General features: G+C 42.9%; 2 protein-coding genes across 2 annotated transcripts; one reads left to right on the top strand and one right to left on the bottom strand.

Annotated features, from left to right (window-relative positions):
* Positions 1-24: 24 nt before the first annotated feature.
* On the bottom strand, positions 25-5,087 carry LOC309703448 (uncharacterized protein). Its single transcript, XM_082528256.1, has 3 exons — positions 4,680-5,087; positions 531-620; positions 25-310 (listed from the first exon to the last, which is right to left on the bottom strand). Exons 1-3 carry the CDS (start codon positions 4,814-4,816, stop codon positions 94-96), a joined length of 444 nt encoding a protein of 147 aa, XP_082384382.1. The 5' UTR covers positions 4,817-5,087; the 3' UTR covers positions 25-93.
* Positions 5,088-12,326: 7,239 nt separating this feature from the next.
* Positions 12,327-13,908, top strand: LOC309703041 (putative nuclease HARBI1; the record flags this gene model as incomplete). Its single annotated transcript, XM_082527746.1, has 4 exons — positions 12,327-13,095; positions 13,181-13,284; positions 13,370-13,481; positions 13,562-13,908. The coding sequence occupies exons 1-4, from the start codon at positions 12,663-12,665 to the stop codon at positions 13,906-13,908; spliced, it is 996 nt and encodes a 331-aa protein (XP_082383872.1). The 5' UTR covers positions 12,327-12,662.
* Positions 13,909-15,861: the final 1,953 nt, after the last annotated feature.

The following is a 15,861-nucleotide window of genomic DNA, read 5'->3' as shown; positions in this document are numbered from 1 at the left end:
AAGGCCTGATGCAACAGCAGGCTGACCGTGAGGCAAAATGGGAGCAGGACAGACAACGCCAGGATGAACGGTGGCATAGAATGCAACACCAGTTCAGCCAACTGCAGCAGGAGGTCCAGTCGGAGCGCCGGGAGCATCAGATGCTGTGGGAAGGTGCAGTAGCTGATTCCGGAGTGCCTCTGAGTTCCTCAGTGCGGCAAAAGGTGCAGCAACCTGTTCAACAGCGAGGAAACCCCCCTGAATCTTCCGCAGCACCACATTCATCCAATCTGGGCAGAGTAAGCGGTTGGAAAGGCCCGAAGATGCAGCCCTATGGTGAGGATGAAGATATTGAACATTATTTAACCACTTTTGAGAGGATTGCAACAGGATGTCAGTGGCCACAAGAAGAATGGGCACTGCATCTGGCTCCACTTCTTAGTGGTAAAGCACGTGCGGCATATGTTGCTATGGACACTGAAGAAACAATGGACTATGATAAGGTAAAAACCGCCGTTCTTGAAAAATTTGAAATAAGTGCTGAGACTTACCGAACCAGATTTCGCAACATGACGGTGAAGGACGATGAGACACCCAAAGAGCTGCGAACCCGCCTTAAAGACCTATATGAAAAGTGGATGCTTCCAAAGGAGAAGACAAAGGACCAAATAGGAGATGTCATAGTGATGGAACAGTTTCTCAGAGTTCTTAACCCAGAGCTGAGGACCTGGGTGAAAGAGCGCAACCCCACCACTTCAAAAGAAGCTGCAGAGATGGCAGAGGCTTTTCTTGCAGCCCGACGCCCACAAAAAGGGTACATGGTAGGAAAACCCAGTTCAGCCAATGTTTTTGTGGGTAGGTCAGGGGGTGGGAATGGGTACAAAGCTAAAAGCCCTAAACAAAGTTCCCCAATCACTAGCAGTAGCCGCGCTAGAGAAGTAAAGCAGAGAGGCCCGTTGGTGTGTCATGCCTGTGGTCAAGCAGGTCACTTTAAGGCAGATTGCCCAGGTCAGCAAGTCAGTAAGACTTACATGTGTCTTTCACCACAGTGTTTTGACTTGCTAGAGGAAGAAACAGAGTCTCTAGTACCCTCCAGTGATCAGGAGCACACCATCTGTGTTTTCATTGAGGGAAAACCGTGTGTTGCCCTCTTGGATTCAGGCAGTAACCGCACACTTGTCAGGCAAGATTGCCTCCCTAGCGACACCACATTTTGTGGTAAAGTTAAAGTCTGGTGTGTTCATGGTGATAATGTTGATTATCCTATTGCCAATGTTTGCCTTCAAGTTAATGAAAAGGAGTACGTACTTACAGTTGGAGTAATGGATAAACTTCCCTACCAGATTGTGTTGGGCCGGGACATGCCAATTCTTGGGGAGTTATTAGCAAAGACAGAGAAGGACAGAGAAGAGAAGAATCTGCATGTTGCATGTGAAGGTCTGCTAGTAGTCACTAGGTCTGGTAATAAAGCTTCTCAGTCAGAGCCAGGTTTGAGTGAGTTGCCCTATGCAGACAGTGAAATTCCAGATGTTGACAGACCAAGTAGGCCGCATATAAAGAAAAGTAAAATGCAGAGAAGACAGGAAAAAGTGAGGGGGACAGAAATTGCTGAGTCACTTCCTGAACCAGAGATCGATGAGCTCCTGGTTGTCCCGAGCAATATTGTCCAACTCCAAAGGGAGGACCCCTCTTTAGCACCTCTGTTTGCTAAGAGCACCCAAGAATCAGCACAGATTACAGACAGAGTACGGGAAGTATTCATTGTTAAGAATGAACGACTATATCGTCGTAGCAAAGTTGGTGACCAGTTGGTTGTTCCCAAAAGCTTAAGACCTGTAGTCTTGCAGTTGGCTCATTCAGTTCCTTGGGCAGGCCACTTAGGACATCTTAAAACCTTTTCCAGAATGGTAACTCGTTTTTTTTGGCCACAGCAATTTTCAGACACTGCCCAGTTTTGCAAATCATGTCCACAGTGTCAGTTGACAGCCCCAAGTAGGAAAGGAGACAGAGCCCCACTCATTCCTATGCCTGTAATAGACGTCCCCTTTTCTCGTGTTGCCATGGATATTGTCGGCCCATTGGAGAGAAGTGGTTCAGGGCATAGGTACATTCTAGTGATTTGTGACTATGCAACAAGGTATCCTGAAGCTTTCCCATTGAGAAGGGTCAAAGCCCGCCAAATAGCTAATTGTCTGATACAGATGTTTTCAAGGGTGGGTATTCCCAAAGAAATCTTGACAGACCAAGGCTCAAACTTCACTTCCAACCTGTTGAAAGAAGTCTACAAACTTCTGGGAATTACCGGAATCAAAACGAGCCCTTATCATCCACAAACTGATGGACTTGTTGAGAGGTTTAATAAAACCCTGAAATCAATGCTGAGGAGGTTCGTAAGAGAATCGGGAAAAGACTGGGACCAATGGCTTCCATTTTTGCTTTTCGCCTATAGAGAGGTACCACAAGCATCAACTGGATTTTCTCCGTTTCAGCTCTTGTACGGCCATAATGTCAGAGGTCCACTGGATGTACTTCGGGAAGCTTGGGAGGAAGCTAGCCCTGAAAAACAGTGCTCTTCCCTCTCTTATGTGTTGAAAATGAGGGACAAGCTTGAACAGTTTCAGGAACTGGCTCATTGTCACCTAGTAAGTGCCCAGCGACGTCAAAAACAGAACTATGATAAGACAGCTCGCAGGAGGACCTTTAAAGAAGGACAAAAAGTGTTGCTCCTTTTGCCAACCACTGAACGCAGTCTCTTAGCCAAATGGCAGGGGCCATTTGTGATAAACAGGAAAGCAGGTCCTGTCACTTATGAGCTCAACATGCCGAATCGTCGGAAAAAGCAACAGGTGTTTCATGTCAACATGTTGAGGGAGTGGATTGAGAAGCCAGAGCAATCACTTCAGTTGTGGGCTCGTGTTGTACTGCAGGAAGAAGAGCCTCAAGAGCAATTCTTTCCCACCAGTACTGAAGAAAAGCTATTTCCGGATTTGAGCCATCTATCACCAGAACAGCAGGAGGAGCTCGCGGCCATAATGCCACAGGAGCTTTTCAGCACAAAGCCAGGCTACACCCATCTTATTCAGCATGACATACACCTGCGTTGTTCGAATCAACCACCCATCAGGGATACCACCTCCAGAGTTCCAGCAAAGCTAATGCCAGCATTGAAACAGGAGGTGGAAGAAATGCTTGCAACAGGGATTATAGAGCCATCTAGAGGTGAGTGGTGTAGCCCTGTGGTACTCGTCCCCAAGAAAAATGATGCAAGACAGAGATTTTGTGTTGACTTCTCAAAACTTAATGCTGTCTCTGCTTTTGATGCATATCCTATGCCAAGAGTGGATGAATTGATTGAGCGCTTGGGTAATGCCAAGTACCTCACAACACTCGACCTTTGTAAAGGTTATTGGCAAGTCCCCCTAACAGAGTCCTCAAGGGATTTAACTACATTCAGGGTTCCCAGCGGACTTTATCGTTTCACAACTATGCCTTTCGGACTACATGGAGCTCCAGCCACGTTCCAGAGGCTGGTGGACTTGGTTCTGAAAGGAGCTGATGGCTATGCAGCAGCGTATATTGACGACATTGTGGTGTTCAGCGAGACATGGGAGGACCATGTGAAACATCTGGCTGATGTCCTGCAACGCATCAGAACAGCTGGACTAGTCATCAACCCTGGGAAATGCCACATTGCACAGACCGAGGTGGAGTACCTGGGATACGTCATTGGGGGTGGGGTCATCCGCCCTCAGGTGAGTAAGGTCGAGAACCTTGCCTCTTGTCCTCCTCCGACTACAAAGAAAAAGTTGAGATCCTTCCTGGGTTTAGCTGGCTGGTATCGTCGTTTCATCCCTAATTTCTCTACCAGATCAGCTATTCTTAGTGATTTAACTCGTAAATCATGCCCCAACAAAATTAAATGGACTCCAGAGTGTGAGGCTGCATTCATGGATTTGAAAAACTGTTTGTGTAATGAGCCTGTGTTGCAGTGTCCAGACTTTACGTGCCCGTTTATTGTACAGACTGATGCTTCAGGAGTTGGGCTGGGAGCTGTGTTGCTGCAAGGTGATGGAGAGGACCAAAGACCTGTGCAGTACATAAGCCGTAAGCTCTTCCCCAGAGAAATGAAGTATTCCACAATTGAAAAAGAAGCTTTGGCAATAAAATGGGCTTTGGACACTCTGAGATACTATCTACTGGGAGGTGAATTTGTGCTTGAAACTGATCATCGAGCTTTACAGTGGATGAGCAGAATGAGAGACACCAACGCAAGGATCACGAGGTGGTATCTTTCATTGCAGCCATATTGTTTTAAGATTCGATATAGGGCAGGGAAAAAGAATGTTGTGGCAGACTTTCTTTCCCGTTCCTATGAAGAGTAACGGACTTAAGGGGGGGGGGAATGTGACAAAGTGGCTAGGACAGAATTCATTTGCCATTTGTCACTTGCGTATATTGTTATTCTGTGTTCTGTTATTTTACAGTCAGCCATAATGCTTTAATTTAGACAGTGCTGGTGTAACTTCTCTTAACACACAATATCCCGGGTTTTGTTTGTGGTAGCAGTAGTTACATTCTTTACATCCATGCATGTGTTTTAAAGCAAACACTACTAACCATCAGATCATCTGAATTTTCTTCTGTTTACAGGCACATGTCTAGTAAATTATGTTTCTTTATGTTGCTTTGGTTATACTTACCATGGTGTCCATGTTGTGCATTCAGGTCCTGTATGTGAGACGGGTGTATGGGAAGGGCCGCCCACTACTTCCTGTTTATATAGGGTCATGAGGTCAATGATTGGATCACTGGGTGTAACCAAATGGAGGGTTTTCATTTTGTATAGTATTGTTTGTTTTCTTTAAAGTAGCCTTTTGAGTTATATTGTATGCAGTGTTTTACTTTACAAACCATTTAGTTGAGTAAATGAGTTTGTCAGTTTCATGCATGACTTTATTCCTGTTCTTTGTTTAGAATTGTATTATTTGGTTTGACCTATTTTGTTCAATGGTAGGGGCTAACGAGGTCAGGTGTGGGCAAAGTCTTGTATAAAGCCAGTGGGATTTTTGCATGCCTGATTGATTGTTTTATGGTAAAAGGGAGATGCTAGCAATAAAGTATGATTAAAAAGAACTTCAATTGTCTGCTAATGCTATTTACTTATCACCTTCCTTGCTGCTTAAGTTATGCTACATCACACTATCACTAAATCAAATTAAACATACATTTGTAATGACGCTGCTTCAGTTTACAATATGGTTCATTCGTTTGGTCAGCAGGTGGCGGTATCCTCGTACACCGGGGAGTAAACTGCCATTAAATCAAACAGAAGAAGAAGAAAAAATCTGCACATGCGCAGTACGGATCGGGTAGACTCGATTTGTACGGTCCAACTTTGCACATGTGCAGTAAGGATCGGGGAGTCCTGATCGGTAACTATCTTTTTATTTTTTGTTTTTGTCTACATTATATTGAAATGCTTCATTATTGCAAACATTTTAAGAGATACTTATTATTCTTAACATCTTAACAGATACTCTGACCCGTAACTATCGTAAAACGCTCCGACCGGAAGTAGACGCCGTTCGCGCATGGGATCGGGTTTCCGGTACGGATCGGGTAGTGACAGGAACTAACTGGGCGCTAACCGTGTCACTCAAATACATTAACTGTCACAATATTAGCAAATAGAGGACGTGACATAAGATTTGCGCATGCGTGGTACTGATCGGGTTTCCGGTACAGATCAGGTAGTGACAGAGCGCCCTTTTGTTGTTGTTGTAGTGTTAAGCTAATAGGCAGAATGCTACAGGCATAGGGCTTTGGAGTTGACGTAACGCTGCAGTGCATTGTGGGTTCACAGCACCATCTTAGAAGGCCACAAATCAAAACAAACACACTGTGTTGGAAGGACAACTGCCAGAACCATGCTTAAAATCAGCTCAAAAGTCAAAGGACTGTTTCGAGACCGATTGCACCAAGAGACGGTACTTGGAAAAAATAGCATGCATCGGTAATGTGGACCCGTATGAAATACGGCAGTGGAGTAGAAACCCTAAAGACCTACCGCCATTGTCCTACCCTGATACCTTTTCGTACCTTGTCTGTGGAGTCAGCGCATACACGGCGAATCATTTTCGGAATTATAAATCCCTGGAGGCGTACATCTAATTCACAAATGGTTGGGCACAAGATTTGGCCGTTTTTAGAATAGAATAGAATAGAATTCAACTTTATTGTCATTGCACATGTCACAGGTACAGGGCAACGAAATGCAGTTTGCATCCATCCAGGAGTGCTTTAGCCATGATATAGATATATTACAATATATATTAGCAATAATATAGATATGTAATTATATTACAGAAATGGGTCTATTACGGTATGTAATATGTACACAGTATAAAGTATGTTATGAATATGCTATAACTATAAGTATGTACAGGCTGTAGTGAGTACAGACTATGTACAGGCTATGAACAGGATATAAATATGAAAAAAACTATACAGAATATGAAATAAAGAACTATACAGAAATATGAGATATGCAGCTATACAGAAATGGGAACTATGCAAGTTGTAAACAGTTGTATAATTAAAAAATATCGTATGATTATTTACACATAACTATACAGTAGTATAGTTAAGAGGCTATATACAGGGAGTGCAGAATTATTAGGCAAGTTGTATTTTTGAGGAATAATTTTGTTATTGAACAACAACCATGTTCTCAATGAACCCAAAAAACTCATTAATATCAAAGCTGAATGTTTGTGGAAGTAGTTTTTAGTTTGTTTTTAGTTTTAGCTATTTTAGGGGGATATCTGTGTGTGCAGGTGACTATTACTGTGCATAATTATTAGGCAACTTAACAAAAAACAAATATATACCCATTTCAATTATTTATTTTTACCAGTGAAACCAATATAACATCTCCACATTCACAAATATACATTTCTGACATTGAAAAACAAAACAAAAACAAATCAGCGACCAATATAGCCACCTTTCTTTGCAAGGACACTCAAAAGCCTGCCATCCATGGATTCTGTCAGTGTTTTGATCTGTTCACCATCAACATTGCGTGCAGCAGCAACCACAGCCTCCCAGACACTGTTCAGAGAGGTGTACTGTTTTCCCTCCTTGTAAATCTCACATTTAATGATGGACCACAGGTTCTCAATGGGGTTCAGATCAGGTGAACAAGGTGACCATGTCATTAGTTTTTCTTCTTTTATACCCTTTCTTGCCAGCCACGCTGTGGAGTACTTGGACGCGTGTGATAGAGCATTGTCCTGCATGAAAATCATGTTTTTCTTGAAGGATGCAGACTTCTTCCTGTACCACTGCTTGAAGAAGGTGTCTTCCAGAAACTGGCAGTAGGACTGGGAGTTGAGCTTAACTCCATCCTCAACCCGAAAAGGCCCCACAAGCTCATCTTTGATGATACCAGCCCAAACCAGTACTCCACCTCCACCTTGCTGGCTTCTGAGTCGGACTGGAGCTCTCTGCCCTTTACCAATCCAGCCACGGGCCCATCCATCTGGCCCATCAAGACTCACTCTCATTTCATCAGTCCATAAAACCTTAGAAAAACCAGTCTTGAGATATTTCTTGGCCCAGTCTTGACGTTTCAGCTTGTGTGTCTTGTTCAGTGGTGGTCGTCTTTCAGCCTTTCTTACTTTGGCCATGTCTCTGAGTATTGCACACCTTGTGCTTTTGGGCACTCCAGTGATGTTGCAGCTCTGAAATATGGCCAAACTGATGGCAAGTGGCATCTTGGCAGCTGCACGCTTGACTTTTCTCAGTTCATGGGCAGTTATTTTGCGCCTTGGTTTTTCCACACGCTTCTTGCGACCCTGTTGACTATTTTGAATGAAACGCTTGATTGTTCGATGATCACGCTTCAGAAGCTTTGCAATTTTGAGACTGCTGCCTCCCTCTGCAAGATATCTCACTATTTTTGACTTTTCTGAGCCTGTCAAGTCCTTCTTTTGACCCATTTTGCCAAAGGAAAGGACATTGCCTAATAATTATGCACACCTGATATAGGGTGTTGATGTCATTAGACCACACCCCTTCTCATTACAGAGATGCACATCACCTAATATGCTTAATTGGTAGTAGGCTTTCGAGCCTATACAGCTTGGAGTAAGACAACATGCATGCAGAGGATGATGTGGACAAAATACTCATTTGCCTAATAATTCTTCACTCCCTGTAAAGTGCTAGTGGTTGTGAGTGGTGGTTCAGTCCATGTTATTATTGTGTGTTTGAGGGTACAGTTGTCCATTGTGTGTGTGTGTAGGTGGTTGTGGGTGTGTGTATGTCCAGTCCATGTGTTAACGTGGGTCAGATGTCAGGAGGCAGAGTTCAGGAGTCTGACAGCTGTGGGGAAGAAGCTGTTCCGGTACCTGGTGGTCTTAGTCCGGAGGCTCCTGTAGCGCCTCCAAGAGGGCAGGAGGGTGAAGAGTCCATGTGATGGGTGACTGGGGTCTTTGATGATTTTCCCAGCCCTTTTCAGACACCGCTTCCTGCAGATGTCCTTTATGGTAGGAAGTGGTGCTCCGGTGATGCGCTGGGCAGTTTTCACGACCCTCTGCAACGCCTTCCGGTCCGAGGCAGAGCAGTTCCCATACCAGACTGTTATACAGTTGGTCAGGATGCTCTTGATGGTGCAGCAATAGAAGTTCACCAGGATGTCTGAGGACAGGTGGTTCTTCCTCAGAGTCCTCAAGAAGAGGTGCTGGTGAGCCTTTTTGACCAGCTTGGAGCAGTTGGTCATCCAGGTGAGGTCCTCGGAGATGTGGACTCCCAGGAACTTGAAGCTGCTCATACACTCCACGGCCGTCCCCTTAATGTAGATGGGTGGATGTGGGTCAGCATTCCTCCTGTAGTCCACGATGAGCTCCTTGGTCTTCTCGGTGTTAAGCAGCAGGTTGTTTCTGTCGCACCACTCAGCCAGACGATCCACCTCCTCCCTGTAGGCAGCCTCATCGTTGTCAGTGATGAGGCCAATCACCGTGGTGTCATCTGCAAACTTAATGATGGTGTTAGAACCATCAGCAGGTCTGCAGTCGTGGGTGAAGAGGGAGTAGAGGAAAGGGCTCATCACACAGCCTTGAAGTACACCAGTGTTCATTGTGATTGTAGATGAGCAGTGCTTATCCAGCCGGACATGTTGGGGGCAGTTGGTCAGGAAGTCCAGTAACCATTTGCAGATGAGGGAACTGATGCCCAGGTCTGTCAGTTTCCTGATGAGTTGTGAGGGGTGGATTGTATTGAATGCTGAACTGAAGTCTATAAACAGCATTCTGGCGTAGGTGTTGTTGTTGTCCAGGTGTGAGAGGACAGAGTGCAGTGCGATGGAGACTGCATCCTCTGTGCTCCTGTTCTGGCGGTATGCGAATTGGTGGGGGTTCAGGGTGGGTGGGAGACAGGATTTGAAGTGTGCTAGGACCAGCTGCTCTAAGCACTTAGTGATGATGGGGGTGAGTGCTACTGGGCGGTAGTCATTGAGGCTAGATTTGGCTTCTCTTCATTGGTTGCCTGTAAATTTTAGGGTTCATTTTAAAATTTTAGTTGTAACTTTTAGAGCTCTGCATGGTGAAGCTCCCCAGTATATCTCTGACCTGTTGAAACCTCATGCTTCATCCCGAGCACTTAGGTCTTCAGGTCAGAGGCTACTGGTGGTCCCACGTACTAGATTTAAAACACGTGGGGATCGGGCTTTTCAGGCACTGGCACCTAGGCTGTGGAACTCTCTGCCGTTGTCTTTACGCTGTCTAGACTCTACTGACTCCTTTAAAAAGCAGCTGAAGACATTTTTATACAAACGGGCTTTTAACTAATTTAATTAATTTTAACTTGTATGTCTGATCTTACTGTAAAGCACTTTGTGATTTTTATCTGTGAAATGTGCTATATAAATAAATTTTACTTACTTACTTAGATGGGTTGAAGTTTTTGGGTATCGGGATGATGGGGGTGGATTTGAATCAGGCCGGTACCACAGCGTGGGCCAAGGACAGGTTGAATATGTCTGTGAGCACTCCTGCAAGCTCCCCAGAACACGCTCTGAGAACACGCCCGGGGATGCCATCAGGGCCTGCAGCCTTGTGGACATTGATCCTGCACAGCACCGCTCCTACATCGGTGGGGGAGAGAGTCAGAGGTTGGTGGTCTGGCGTCACGTCTGCTTTGGTTGTGGTTGTGGGGTTCCCTCGCTCAAAACGAGCATAAAAGTTGTTGAGCTCGTTGAGGAAGGAGACATCAGAGGATGCGGGGGAGGGTTTGGTGATCCTGTAGTCTGTAATGGTCTGGAGTCCTTGCCACATGCGTCGGGGGCTGGAGTTGAAGAAGTGTTCTTCTACCTTCTTTTTGTAATGGTGTTTGGCTTTTTTGATACCCTTCTTTAAAATGAAAACGATGGAATTTGAATGAAAACAACAGAATTTGAGAACAAACAATGGAATTTGAATGAAAACAATGGAATTTGAGAACAAATAATGCAAATTGAATAAAAAGAGTAGAATTTGAATGAACAGAACAGAATTTTCAAATTCAAATTCAAATTTTATTTGTCACACACACACAACCATACACAGTATGACATGGGGGTGAAATGCTTGTAGCTGTACAATGCCCGACCATTAAATGACAGAAGAAAAGTTTTACAATATTTACAATTTACTACAAAAATTTACAAATTAACTTAGGAATTTACAGTAAAGAATGTGCAAATAGCAGAAGAGATTATAAAGATAAGGATTATAAATTATAGGAATTATAGGATTATAGGAAATGTGTGGTGGTGCGTGTGGTGACGTGTGTGAGAGTCCAGTCTTATAGTGACGTGTTTGGGAGAGTCCAGTCCTACACCTGGTTCAGGGCCCGAATAGCCTGGGGGAAGAAGCTCCTCCTCATTCTCTCTGTTTTGGCCTTAAGGGAGCGGAAGCGCTTCCCAGACCTCAACAGTGAGAAGAGTCCATTGTTGGGATGGGAGAGGTCCATCATAATCTTCCTAGCTTTGGACTTGCACCGCTTGGTGTAGATGGACAGCAGGTCAGGGAGCTCTGATTGAATGATGCGTTCTGCCGAGCGCACCACCCTTTGCAGATCTCGTCTGTCCTGCTTGGTGCTGTTCCCAAACCAGGTGCAGATGTTTGACGTCAGGACGCTCTCGATGGTGCAGGAGTAGAAGTTCTTGAGCACCTTCAGTGGCAGATGGAAGTCTCTAATTCTTCTGAGGAAGAAGAGACACTGACGGGCTTTCTTAACCAGGGAATTTGAATGAAAACAATGGAATTTGAATGAACAGAACAGAATTTGAATAAAAAACAATGGAATTTGAATAAAAACAACAGAATTTGAATGAAAACAATGGAGGTTTAAACAAATAACAGAATTAGAATGAAAACAACGGAATTAACATGAAAACGACAGAATTTGAATAAAAACAACAGAATTTGAGAACAAACAATGAAATTTGAATAAAAAGAGTAGAATTAGAATGAAAGAACGAAATTTGAATGAAAACAACGAAATGAGAATGTACAGAACAGAGTTTGAATGAAAACAACGGAATTCTAAAACAAACAATAGAATTTGAATAAAAAGAGTAGAATTAGAATGAAAACAAAAGCATTTGAATGAAAACAATGGAATTTCAATGAAACGAACAGAATTTGAGAACAAACAATGGAATTTGAAAGAAAAGAACAGAATTTGAATGAAAAGAACAGAATTTGAATCAAAACAATGGAATTTGAATGAAAACAACAGAATTTGAATGAAAACAATGGAAGTTTAAAGCAAACAACAGAATTAGAATGAAAACAACGGAATTTTAATGAAAACAACAGAATTTGAGAACAAACAACGGAATTTGAATCAAAAGAATGGAAATAGAATGAAAAGAACAGAATTAGATTGAAAACAACGGACTTTGAATGAAAACAACGGAATTTGATGAAAAACAAAATAATTTGCATGAAAACAACAGAATTAGAATGAAAAAAACGGAATTTGAATCAAAACAATGAAATGAGAATGTACAGAACAGAGTTTGAATGAAAACAACGGAATTTCAATGAAACGAACAGAATTTGAGAACAAACAATGGAATTTGAAAGAAAAGAACAGAATTTGAATGAAAAGAACAGAATTTGAATCAAAACAATGGAATTTGAATGAAAACAACAGAATTAGAATGAAAACAATGGAAGTTTAAAGCAAACAACAGAATTAGAATGAAAACAACGGAATTAACATGAAAACAACAGAATTTTAATGAAAACAACAGAATTTGAGAACAAACAACGGAATTTGAATCAAAAGAGTAGAATTCGAATGAAAACAAGCATTTGAATGAAAACAACGGAATTGCAATGAAAAGAAAGGAATTAGAATGAAATGAATAGAATTTGAATGAAAACAACGGAATTAGAATGAACAGGGCCCTGTTTCAGGAAGCCGGTTTAGTGGAAAAACTGAGTAAGTATACCCTGAGTTAACGAAAACTCTGGGTTTTCGGTTTCACAAAGCGAGTTCAGCTGAAGCCTGAGTGAGTCACTATGACGACACACGCCGTGAAGCTAACCTGCCCCCTAGCAGGTTTACTACAACTAACCCTGACTGTCTCCGCCCCTTTGTCGGAAACCTGACAGTAGGAAGTGTCAGACATGGCGTGTCCCTTCCTTGAAGAGCCAGTAGATCGTGAAGCCCAAATTCTCCGCAGAGCTCTCCGCCGGGAGAGAGTGATCAGAGCGCGTTTGGACATTTTATCATATCCTGATGATTGTCTGTGCGAACGTTACCGTTTCTCAGCACAATCTATAATTTATTTGGATAACATCCTCAGGCCATATATTACGCATGTGACACATCGCGGACATGCTCTCAGTTCTGTACATATTATTTGTATTGCACTTCGGTTTTTTGCAAACGGGAGCTTTCTGTATAATATTGGTGACGCTGAGCACGTTTCCAAGGCTACCGTCTGTCGGGCAGTCAGGAATGTTACAGTTGCACTGAAACGTCTCCTGTACTCGTTTGTGGTGTTCCCCGGTCACAGACCCACAAGATTCATCAAAGAGGGATGCCACAAAATTGCAGGTATCAGGATGACCAAAACTTAATTTATGATGTGGTGATACTTGAACTACTACTTAAATTTTACATTTATTTTCAGGGTTCCCAGGCGTGATTGGCTGTATAGATGGTACTCACATTCCAATCATTGCTCCTTCAGTAAATGAAGGAGACTATGTGAACAGGAAGTCTTTCCACAGCATTAATGTACAGGTACATAGTTCCCTGTAGCATTTCAAACTAACAAATTATTTCATCATAGTAATGGATGCTAATTTGTGTTCTCTGCACTGTGAAGATCATATATGATGCTGCCAACATTATCACAAATGTGGAAGCCAAGTGGCCAGGCTCTGTCCATGACTCACAAATATTCCGTGAATGTACACTGAGCACAAAATTTGGACATGGTGAGTTGAAAATACTTTAAAATATATAAAGACCAATTGCTTCAGGGACATTTGAACTGAAGTGTATCCTTCTGTCTTAGGAGAGTTCACTGGCTACTTGCTTGGTGATAGGGGGTATCCATGTTTACCCTATTTGCTTACCCCTTACTCTGACCCTGAACCGGGCCCACAGCAGCGATATAATCTGGCTAATTGCAGGACAAGAGCCAGAATTGAAATGACTATCGGAATGCTTAAGGCCCGGTTCCAGTGCCTGCAAAGACTCAGGGTCACCCCAGAAAGGGCATGTGACATTATTGTGGCATGTGTGATTCTTCACAACATTGCCACAATTAGAGGAGAACACTGTCCTTCTGAACCAAACAGCAGTGATCCAAACCATGAACATCCTGACCCTCCCACGGAGGTTTATACAGGTCACTTATAACTTACAAGGGACCAAATGGCAATTAACAAACATATAGCACTCAGCTTACACTTCATTGTCATTATGCTCTCAAAGACAACCAAGACTGAGGGAAGGCAAAATCAGTAGGAAAATAACTTCACTACAAACAAATTCATTATGGTGAAGAGTTTATCAAATGAATGAGCAGCACTGCAAAGGTGACTGTGAAGAAAGGATGTATGCACATCATGTATTATTTTGAATTTACCCCCTATGTAGGCACTTGTGTCTTGCGGGGTTATTGACTCAGAGGATGTCCCCACAGAGATGCCTTCAGCCACAGGGCGCCCACTGTTTTGGCTGAGGGCCAACTGCTCAGCCTCTGTGAGTGGTGGTGGTGGAGGACCCCCACCTGTTTTTCGGGCCTCCGCTTTTTTTCTGTTGGCTATAACGGGTCACATTTGAGCATACAGAGTAAGCAAATATGTACTTGTAATGTGCTCAGATAATTTCAATAAGTGCTTACAGACAGAAAATTAATGTAGCCTCTAACTGCAATTGATTTACATCGGACAAACAGACCAAGCACTATGGCTCATAATACAATTACACCTTACCTGTTTGGACTATATTTTTATATTTCATTTTTACTTGCTGCCAGGAACGTTTGGGGCCTGTTGGGTTGCACCTGCGCTCACATCACGTCACAAAATAAAATGTATAAAATAACAAATAAAATAACATATGATAAAATAACGTGTTAAATGGGTGGAAATCCCTAGATCAATGTTTAAATTAACACTCACGCATTGACTCTGTCGGCTATGTTTTGCCATGCATGCTCACTTTCTTTTGCAGCTGTCGCTGTGTTACTTTTTTCCGCGGAATTTGCATGTTATCGGCATATGCTGCCATCAGAATTTCGGCCTCAAGCGCTGTAAAATACATTGACCGCGCCTTCTTTCCCTCCGTCTCCATGGTGACTCGCTTAATCTGTGCTCCACTGATCAGGGGCCTGTTCTTCGTACCGCGCTAAGTGAGTTAGCTGGATGAGATTGTTGACGATTTCGCGTGATCCTGGATCGTTCGGTTCCCCGAAGCCCATCCGGGACTTGCTGTCATAGCAACAGAGCCGTAAGCGTAAACCTGCTGGGGAGCAGGTTTACTTTATGTAAACAGGATTAGATCGCGGCCACGCAGGTATGCCCGCGTCATTCATACGAAAGCAACAGCGATATTCCACCACTGTTTCACCATAAATAAATAACATCAATGTAACTAAAGACAATGCAGCACTTGATCCATTTATTGATTTCACACAGATAGATACAGGTCATTTCCTTAAAAAGGGAAATGTACTATTAACATTCTATTACATGTATGTGATTATTACAGATGTAATTCATATTTCAGAGTAGTAATTGCAAATTACTTTGTGTAATCAAGATGAGAGACCACGGCTATAAAAGCGAAGGTGGATTTGGGAAGCCTGTCGCAGCCATGTCCTGTCCGTATACGCGAGCCACCCATTGCGGAAGGTGCAAGATTGATAAGGAGAGTTTTCAGAATTCAGCGTATATTGCGGGACAGACAGGATCCTTTAGCTCAGCGCGACAGTGTGCTCATAGAGAGATATCGATTTTCCCGTGAGGATATTATTTACTTAACCAACTTGTTGACGAGGGGGTGCAGGACCACCACCTGTCTTTTTTTTGCTCTGCCCTTTTCTTGGTTGCTGTTATAAACAAACAGATTATTTCAGGGTCTCTTTCCAAGAGACGAAAAGCAATATAAGTGATAAATATTACCATTCTGTAGAATATTCTTATATTTCACTTTTACCTGTTCCCATGTTCTAGTGGGTCCTGTTGTGGCTCTAATGTGAAAGGGGATATAATATAACATATTATAATATAATATAATGTAATATAATATTGGATAATATAGTGTGATATGATAAATCTACCCTACCGCCTACTGGTGTTGGCCAGA

The sequence above is a fragment of the Aulonocara stuartgranti genome (assembly GCF_965226115.1).
Source record: "Aulonocara stuartgranti genome assembly, chromosome: 3".
Lineage (NCBI taxonomy): Eukaryota > Metazoa > Chordata > Actinopteri > Cichliformes > Cichlidae > Aulonocara > Aulonocara stuartgranti.
The sequence above is the reverse complement of the archived record's forward strand: the minus strand, read 5'-3'. Positions and strand labels throughout refer to the sequence as shown.